Source organism: Neodiprion pinetum, chromosome 3, assembly GCF_021155775.2.
Source record: "Neodiprion pinetum isolate iyNeoPine1 chromosome 3, iyNeoPine1.2, whole genome shotgun sequence".
In the NCBI taxonomy this organism is placed as follows: Eukaryota; Metazoa; Arthropoda; class Insecta; order Hymenoptera; family Diprionidae; genus Neodiprion; species Neodiprion pinetum.
The window spans coordinates 37166415-37176518 of record NC_060234.1 but is presented as its reverse complement, the minus strand read 5'-3'; the positions used below and the strand labels follow the sequence as shown (position 1 = coordinate 37176518).

At 40.1% G+C, this 10104-nt stretch overlaps 1 protein-coding gene across 3 annotated transcripts in view; it reads left to right on the top strand.

The window, feature by feature from the left end:
• The first annotated feature begins 919 nt into the window (after nt 1-919).
• Nucleotides 920-10104, top strand: part of crp (cropped) — a 165072-nt gene continuing 155887 nt past the window's right edge. Inside the window, exon 1 of one of the 3 annotated variants that reach the window (XM_069134539.1) lies at nt 920-1666. In XM_069134539.1, coding sequence (XP_068990640.1) covers nt 1581-1666 — 86 coding nt within the window. In that variant the 5' untranslated portion in view covers nt 920-1580. The remainder of the gene's footprint in view (nt 1667-10104) is intronic. The other 2 variants (XM_046616810.2, XM_046616808.2) reach the window with 2 other exon arrangements.

Here is a 10104-nt window from a genome sequence, read left to right as displayed (position 1 = left end):
TTAAGTTGAACGTCCCTCCATTTTTTTTCACAATCAGATTATATTAGAAGTGTCCTTCGACTAGTACCAAAAACTACCGCTAGATGTCAATAGTCTGCCTGATTCACGTAACGAGCCCGAAAATGCAAGTTCCCTAAGAAGGAAATCGCGAGACAGTCGGAACAACGCCAAGCATGGTTCGAGGGGAACGATTAACGTTATGAATTTTATAACGATGCACTAATTAAAACGGAAAAACTTGTTCAGTAGGTTATCGATTCGCCGTAATCAGCTCAAAGCGTTCCATTCGGTATGTCGCACCACACCAGCGACCGCGTGGGTCCTTTTGTACACAAGTGCGTCCGTAAGCATCTAGTGTTCAGCTGGTGAATGCAGACATTTTTATCCTAAAAGACTTTGATCATTAATATTACGATAAAGATCTAGCCCGTTGACATCGATGAAGATGAACGGAGAAAAAAGAAAAACGTTTCGAGCTAATGTTCGCTAATATTGTATTCATTTATTCGTTTTTTGCGCTAACATTTTATTCCGCAATAAAGGCTAAAAGGTGAGATTTCGACCGTTATCGATTCCTCTCGGTCGTACCCCTCCGAGTTTTCAATTCCGCGTTCAGTAAACCAGGTACTTGCGAAAAATACTCCCGGGTACGCGCAGAGTCCTCGAGTCGCGTACTACACCGCAACGTAAGCGTAACGCCGGCTGACGAGGGGCGACGCCACGGGCTTTGGGGCGGGGGAGAGAAGAGTGGGGCAGTTTTTATCGTCAACTGTCACGGCGTGTGGCCGGCCGGCGGGTCGTCGTGGGCTTGTGTACTTGCGTATCGTGCGGGACGAGGCTACGGAGCGGGGCGTTCGGCGTAGGGATGGCAGGAATGAGAGGGGGGGATACCCGGCGTATTCTATGGGCGGGGCCTCCGCCAGCTGGCAGATGTTTCCCGCGCGGCCGTGGCGCACGTCTAGCGTAAGCTACACGGAGGAAAACTAGTCCGTCGCTTCGCTCGAGTTATTTCGCATGCCGGTCGGTGGATATTTCGTGTGTAAGAGTTAGTGGACGATGACTTTCGTCGCAGTTTGTTTTATTTCGCCCTAATTCGAGTCCGCGGTTCGTCCCGTTTTCTCAGTCGCACCAATTTTTATCACCCGATATCGGAGGTGCGTAATAAAACTCGGCGGTGGGTTAGGGTAGCCGGCGGCGGAGTGATCCCTGGTGATCCACGGTGCGTCGTCGTGGGGGCCCTCAGCTGTTTCCCGCCAAAGATCGCCATTACAAAACGCGATCGGGCGTTGTGTGTGCGCCGCGGTGTGGCTGCCCCGTGGACGGACGAAAACCGACGTGCGTTTGATATACGATATACGTGATAAATGGTACGCAATAACGTCGTATAAATATCCTGTGCGAGTTTCAAGTGTGTGTTGTTGCTGTTGTTGTTGTTGTTGTTTTTGTTGTTATTATTATTATCATTATTATTATCATTCTAACCATCCAAAACGGAGGTGTGCTACTGTATTTTCATATTCTCTGTGACCCGTGGGACGTGAAAATACGCGGTTTACCAAAGTGGCGTAGATCGACGAATTATGTCAGTGTTTAGTAATAGTGACGACAGAATTCTCCTCGAGGAAATCGTTGAAGCGGTGGACGAACAGGAAGCCGAACTCTGCAGGTAAGCCGACCGAAAACGTGCTACAAAATATTCTATTTTTCTCTCGTTTCTCGCTTATACCAGACGCGCCATTTCGCGCTACCGGCTAAAAACACACGCGCACCTCCGTCTCTCCCGTTGACACCACCCCACGTTTCTCGACGTTTTCCCTCCTCGTCTCTCTCTCTCCCTTCCTCCCCCCCCCCCCCCCCCCCTCTGCTCCCCGACCCTCGCCGCCCTGCCGCCGCTCCCTCGACATCCCCCTGCTGATGATGATGATGATGCTGCTGCTTTTGCTGCTGCTGCTGCAGCCGATCCCGATTCCCATCCGTGGGGTCAACTTTTGTCCGTTGTAATTCGCTTATCGAACCGAAGACCGGAGCGCGTCCGAGCGCCGCGATAATGAACTTCTATAATTAGAAACGTGGGACGGAGGACGCGCGATGTACGCGCATTTAAACGAATTCATTTTACTCAGCTGGTGCGAGGCGCCGACTGACCGGCCGGCCGGCTGCCTGCCTGCCTACCTGCTTTCCTTCCTTCTTCTCTCGATTCACCTTTTATTCTCGATTTTCGTCTCTGCACTCAACGCTCCTTCCTCTCCGCCACGCCATTTGCCGTCGCGTACTCGCTCTTGTATTTACAATTACCTCGTGTAATAAGTTTATGAGCGTATATCGTGTAGTCATTCTGTACGCAGGTCTTACCAGTTAATTCGTGAGGAAATTTTCAATTTTTTTATTCTTACTCTCGTTATTAACGGTTTAAATTTTTCGATCCATAACAGCAATATTATGACGGGAAGCAGATAGGTAAATACGTGCGATTATGTTGCATTTTTTTTTTTTTTCATATCTTTGGTTTTGCTTTTGCTTTTACTGTGTTTCATATCATCTTGCGGGTCAATCGAACGACGATATTTCAATAGCATTATTTCGATAAATCAAATAGTTTTGCCTGTGTAGTAATTCCCGACGGCCTTGGAATTGACACCAATATCGATAATATAATTTTCAACTATATTTCTTTTTTTTTTCTTTTTTTTTTAATGACATGACGAAACACGTGTAGAATCGCGTATTTCTCGTGTCAGGAATTTTTAATTCATAAAGCCTTACTCGGACCTCAACCGCATGATCAACCCGAGGCGCGGTTTTTATTATAAGAGTTGTTTTGAAAACGCGAATCAGAGGCGTGGTAGGACGTGCCGTGTATTTATGTATATACAATATAACCGACCGGGTTTGTTTCCCCTCGTGTTGATGTTGTTATTATTATTATTATTGTTGTTGTTGTTATTCTGAGGTTTCTTTCATAATTTTCGACAATTAGCACTGGCGGCAAGCTTTTAGTCTTTCTCCTCAATGAAACGAAACAATACAACGTATGTACTTGCGACCACTACGGTTCGAATTTGAGAAAGAAACACTTTACACGAGAAGTCGGGCAAACATTTTCATTAATATCACTAATAAATTGCATAGAAATAACGAGACTAGAGAATAGAAGAGAAGAGAAGTTTGCAAAAGACGGACAGAAGGAGCAAGAGAAATAGAAATCGAAAGAGAAGGAGAAAGAGAGACCGACGGCAAGTTACGTAAGCCCCGCGTTTTGTTGCACAATAATTTGCTTCTATAAATAAGACGCGAACCACGCCGCGCCGCCGGCCGGCTGAATGCCTTCTTCTTGTTTACATATTCCCATTGCTGTACGCGGCGAACGTACATCGGTACGTTATCACATTTACGCACGAATGTATTTATGTATGTACTTTGTTGCCTGTAATAGGAAGTAAGCGATATACAAACATCTCGCTCCTCGATTTTTCCTCTCTCTGTTTTCCGCATGCAAAAAATTTCGATTTACTTCTTTGACGACACTTGCTTGCACGCTCTTGTGTTTTCTATACGATGGCCAATGGCGCTTTGGAAAATAAGGTTTCGCGGTCTATTTTTCTTTTCATTGTTGTTTGTTTTTGTTTTTCATTTCATTTCATTTTATTCAATTCTATTTGCCAATTTCCCCTCAAACGAATGCACAAAAGAAAATTTCTGGCAAAGTTTGTGAGAAAATAAGAAAAGACGTGCAATCGCGGGTCCACGTGGGTGTGCGAAATAATTTTCAAGGCACGCCAAAATAAAAACCCTGCACAACGCTCGATCGTCGTCAGGATCCTGTAGGTGGGTTCTCTCTTTCTCTCTCTCTCTCTCTCTCTTTTTTTTGTCTTTTTTTCTTATTACAGTTTGATACAGGTATAAGGATTTCACAGCTGTACCTACTTCGACAGGTTTTCCTACGTAATGTACCGTCATTATGATATACCTACATGTTTTTGAGATTTTACGAACATACCGAAGAGACTAGAATAACACTTCTTTTAACCTACAATAATATGTGGTATTGTGCGTAATTTGATTGTCGAAAAACAAGGAAACTAAGAAGAGAAAGAAAAAAAAAAGATCGGATGTTTTAAACTTTAACACAATCGTTAATTTATATACGAATCGTTTAGTTTTTCGTAATGTAGTAATTGTTTTTTTTTTCCCTTCTTTTTCTTACTTTATTCCTTGTCCGGTATAGAAAAATATACTATTACATCATAATTATACATCGGAATAATTATGTACTACGCTGTGGTGTAAATGGTAACACGTATTGCACACCATGGGGTAGTCGTACGGTCATAGATCATATGCCGCGTCTCGGAAGGAGTATTTTCTTACGCGAATACATATCGAACGAGTTTAAAAAGATGTTTAAGTTCTTCTCAATTTTCCATGTATCGGTTGAATTGAAGCGCCGTCGTTCTCTGTTTAAGGATGGAAGCTTGGGCCGGTAGATATTATAACCGTAATAATAACAATAATACCCAGTCCCTATCGGCGCCGTACAGCATTATTATAGGTAAACGCGGTACATACGTCCACCACATATCGCTACATTGTGTGTGTGCGCGTGTGTACTCTTCTGGACGTGGAACATGTGTTATAATAAAGTTACATATATATCTATGCATGCGATTGCGTTACTACAATACCGCAGTGTGTACATGAACACATATAATATAATATATTATATAGATACGTTATATAGGTGCGCACGTTGTTTGTTCACAATTTTCCTCGGTGGTACGTAACGTCGTACGACGTCACTCGAGTGACTCGAGTCAAATCTGGTGGCGCCACATGTGCAAATGACAACGAGTCTACGCGATCGGCTGCGTATCAGCTGACGGAATACCCTGTACATACGTGTTGGGTAGAGGGACATGGACACATGCGGGGAGGGAGAGAGAGAGAAGACAATCAGCTGATTGCAAACCGTGATTAAACGCGATGTAGACATTTTCGTATAAACCGATATGGTATGTGTGCATGGGTATGTCAATATGTACGTATGCACTTACGTGGAATGCCACGTAACGAGCACCGCGGCGTCTTATCAATTATAAGATTTCACTAATTGTACCTTATTTTCTTAATTTTTTTTTTATTATCAATTCTACCGGATCTCTACAGCCTCGTTATATTTTATATATAATATATATACACATAGATATTTCGTGAGAAATGTAATTGAATTAGTTATTATCACTATTTATTACTGCAATGTATATGTATCAAATATTTTTTACGCGTGTGCAGGTTGCGTACATGCAGCAGCAATCGTTTTATTGATTTATCATTATCAATCGTTTAATATTATTATCATTATTTGCAACGGGTTCAATTGTTTGCGCATTTACGAACGACCTTGGGAAAATACAAGACGTTTATAACTATACTGTACGAGTTTGTTGGACGATAATTTTCATAAATCTGAAAAATAACCTGGTTAGGTTTGGTCGCCGCAGAGCATCAATAGCATACATACATACATATATATATAGAGGTGTGTGTGGTACCGTATACTGATTACGCTACTAGGTATTAGTTACGTATTATTATACGCTGCTGTTCGACGGACGAGCGTACGGATTTAAAAATAGACGAGGGGCTTGACTGCTTCCTCTAACCAAGTTTCTTTGTTGCTTCTTGTCCTCGTCGTCCTCGTCGTCCTCGTTTTTTCATGTCAAACTCTTACCCGCAACTCTATATCTATATTTTTAAATTCAGTCCACGTTTCGGTTCCTGTTCAACGGGTTGTTTGTTTCGGTATCTTTCTTTCTCTATGTTTGTTTTTTTTTTTTTTTTCTTTCCTCCTCACGTCATAACAAATTATGAATAAAAACAACAGATAAGTAAGTGGTCAAAAATTGTGCAAAAGTTTTTCAAAGCGTAGGTATAAACGGCGCGCAACATCGCCTTAAGCCATTTTCAACTCAAATTCCTCTTCTTCATCTCGATAGCGTCGTTATCAGATAATTGCAAATCCATGTTACACAATATATTATATATATATATATATATATATATATATATATACACATATTTACAAAGGCTATATCAAGTTTTTGTCAAGAGGATGTATTATTATAATCGCTTAATCCCCGCCAGAAGTTATATAATAGATACATACATATATATATATATATATATAATGTACTAAAAAAAATTGTTGTCTCTTATACGGTCGACTTGACACGTTTTATAGAAATTGAAAATTTACCTCACTTTGCCATACGAGTTTACGTATCAGCAGTCCAAAATATCGATAATGATTTCCTCCCTTTTTTCCCCCCTCCTCTCTTTACCTGCGCACTAATAATCGCAGGAACAGGCTTGCTTGGACATAGACGTGCGGAATGTATAATACGGTTGTCTTGACCACGGTCAACGCGATAGTATACGAGTGCTGCAGGTACAATCGCCGCTGTTATGTATAATACTGCACGCCGCGTTGCACCACTCGGCTCGGTGCACGTGTACCTAATAGGAACGAGCGAAAAATAGATATCGCGCGGCGTCTATAACGCACATCTACGGGGCGGGAGGGTGATGCGTGTGTGCATGGGAAGACGTAACTTGACGCCGTCGATGGAAATCGAAAGAAATAAATTTTAAAAATTACGACAATTTTACTCTCGTAATTCGTGCTTTTCTTTGGTTAATTATTATTTTTTTTTTTTTAATCTTGACCTCATTTCGTTTCTTTTCACTGAAGTGTAACAAAAGAAGTAACGACATTCGTCATTCGTCGCCTACACGTTCATTATTTTTCGATTTCGAATTCAGTGCCTTGTTTTTTGGTTCTTCTTCTTTTCAATTTATTTATATCAAGCTGCCATTCTCTGTGTTAGATTTTTGCTAACGTATAACCTCGCGTTTATATTGTTCTCGTCTGTGTATAAATAATACCCGTGTAGAACGTTTTGTACAATAACTTTACGACGTCCGACAAGTTGCTGAATTTTATTTTTCGTCGCGCGATAATATCTATACCCTCCTCCTTTTTTGTGTGCATGGAAGAGATAATTATAGGATGATGGTCCTCTGGGAGCTTTTGCTTGTTCGGAAATTTATAGGATAATGTAAGAAATGTGCTGTAGGTTTCGTATACGTATATAATTATAAGATATTTGTAAACCTTTCTCTATTAATTTAATCGTTATCAAGTCGCGGCGGCAATGTATGTAGTATATACACATATATACATTTCTACAATTAGATAAATGTGATGTTCCTTCAAAATCGATGCAGACAGATCGTGACTCAATTATAAATTGCAGCGATTCTTTAAGAACGCGGCCTGATCTTGTTCGAATCATCTTATCCTCGCATACTCTTAATTCGCACGTACATATGTAACATACGTAGGTACGTACACAATGCCTTTGTATCGTCCGCGGCAGCGAAAATTGCACTGATTGTGAGAGAAATCCTTAGTTCCGGTTACCGCTCAGTCCTTAACTGTTTTCATTTTTTACCACAATCGAAAAATATAGTTCTAGGTACAAAATGAAAATTAGTTTCGTAGCTGTTACCAGAAAGTCTGGTATCCGTTACTATTCTTTCTCATTACGATCACTGTTGCTATATTTTCTTGTAACTGTTGCGAAAATTTAATGCTCGTGCAAGAATAAATTGACGTTAAAGACTTGTTTAACTAAAAAAGTAGAGTAAACCGAAGAAACTGATTTTGCGTTGCAATAACCAAAGAAGGATCGACGATAGCGCAAAATGGTTACGCGTATCTCGTTTTTCCTAATTCCAACAATATTCAAACAGTTTTTTTAACGATATTCAATTAATTCATTCCTTTTCCGTACTCGTGTCAACATGCATGTACATAAATCGTTTACCGTACGATCGAAGCGATGCACTCTGTATGCATGTATGCATATCTATAGAGGATAAATTCGCTCCTTTGCGAGCTCTGCGGCGATTCGATTTGCCACGGCACCGCAGAACCGCTTGCAGTATCGCTTCTGGTGCACAGCTATGCACTTGCTCGGCCTCGTCTAGGAATGGACTTATCGGCTGCTGCGACTGCATATTTCCTAATCTCGTTAATAAAACTCTTCTCTCATTTATAGGTATATGTTTATCTATTTTTTTATTTATCATTTGTCCGGTTACAAAGTAAATACATACGCATAACAATACACGCGTATTCCGCAGAGGTTCAATAATGAACCTGTACGCGGACCGAAAATATAAAAATACAAATAGAAGAGGAAAAGTGGACAACCAAAAACTAAAAAATAATATTCAATAAGTAAATATATTTTTTTTGTTTATTTATTTATTTTTTCATCGTCACATTTCGCTTAATAAATCCATTTAATTGTATGTTATAAAACATGTACATAATCGTATGGTAAAACCGTGTATCAGAGTTTTTTCCCCTTTCGTTTTCCGAGGCTTGTAACAATTGAGCTGCTTTCTGCGATATAATCGGGTTGATTAGTTCTGATAATACGGATACTTTGCTCGTGCTGTTACCTACTTGTAACGAAACTAAAAGAGAAGAGAACCGTAAAGGGATTGAGAAAAATGATGAAATGAAGGAAAAATTATTACCAACCGAACGTTGGATGTATTGCCCTCTCTGAACGGCTGTCTATAAAATATAAAAGTATACACTACAGAGCCTAATCTTAAAACGTCTTTGTAGTACGCCTACGTATGGCGCAGTTGCTGCCAGTGGAACTCTCTCCTGTGGAACATTCACGTGTTAAGGTATATCGCCCTCTTTATCTACCTGTATAATCAAACAGGTGGATCGTACAGGGGTCGTCGAAAAAAAATAAAATAAGAATCGAGAAGACGAGACGAGACGAATTTTCGAGTTTTTGATCTTTTGAACGGTGAAAAACCGTTAAGAGGACGCATTCATCCTTACGCATAACGTAGACGTATTATACGTCGTACGGATAGGTACCTACGGGAGTTTAATTTTTGCTAATTATACAAATGACTCACTTTAGTTACGGTGGATGTTTTTTTTTCTTTTTCTTTTTTTTTTTAATATTTAATTTGTTTTTTTTTTTTTTTTTGTTTTTCAAATCTATGAATTACGATTATTTACACCGCGGAATGAGACCTTAAATAAAAAAAATTATATAACGTGCAGCGTTCACGGGACTGTAACTGTAACTGTAGAGCTGAAGAATCATGCCCTTTATTACCAGACATACGTAACATCTCGGCATGTCAGGCGTTATGGCCTAGTCTAGCAAATTGCGTCGTGCATGTTGAAAACGGTTCGATTATCCGATGAAAAGAAAGAGACGAAAATAAAAGAAACCTCCCTAGCCCTCTTAATATACTATTTGTATATCGAACGAGCTGTAGTCGGCGGTTAAGATGACTGCAAATTGGAACTGAAGGAACCCGCCCAAAGAAAGAAAAAGAAAAAAAAAAAAAGTATAAAAACTATAATAACGCGAATTGAGTCCCATTGATTATAGATAACTGTTCATAGAACCCGTCACACATGACGTAGGTATTGTTCTTATTAATTCATACATCGATAATGCAACGTTGCAAAATTCATCGGCAGTCGCACCGAGTATACACGTACACACATTCATCGTGCATACGAGTGTACACATTACGTACGTGTAAAGCGTAGGAGTAAGTAAAGCTCGTGTCATCCATTCAACAACTCGCGAGTACGCGCTTATTATTGTACATAGGTATATGTAACGGTAAGGTTGTCTTATTATCATCATCGTTATTGTTATCATTCTTATTTTTATACTTCCTGAGCGGCGATGATTGTATATATATTAAAGAGTCTTGGTGATCGGTCAATTAAGAAAATAAGAAGAAAAAGCGATGATTGTGTTATTGTTGGTTTTTTCTGGGGGTTTTTTTGTTTTTTTCCACGTCATTAATATACCAATATTTCCGTCGTCAGCTACCGCTGTACTATTTCCTTTTTTTGCACCGCATCGGTTTTTGGTGTACGCAGATTCTTTGCGATTTTCCGCGATTACCAAGCAGCTATGAAAATAACGTTCGATTATTTTATTTTTCCGTACGTCGTTTGTTGTTCTCGTTCGTTGGATTTAC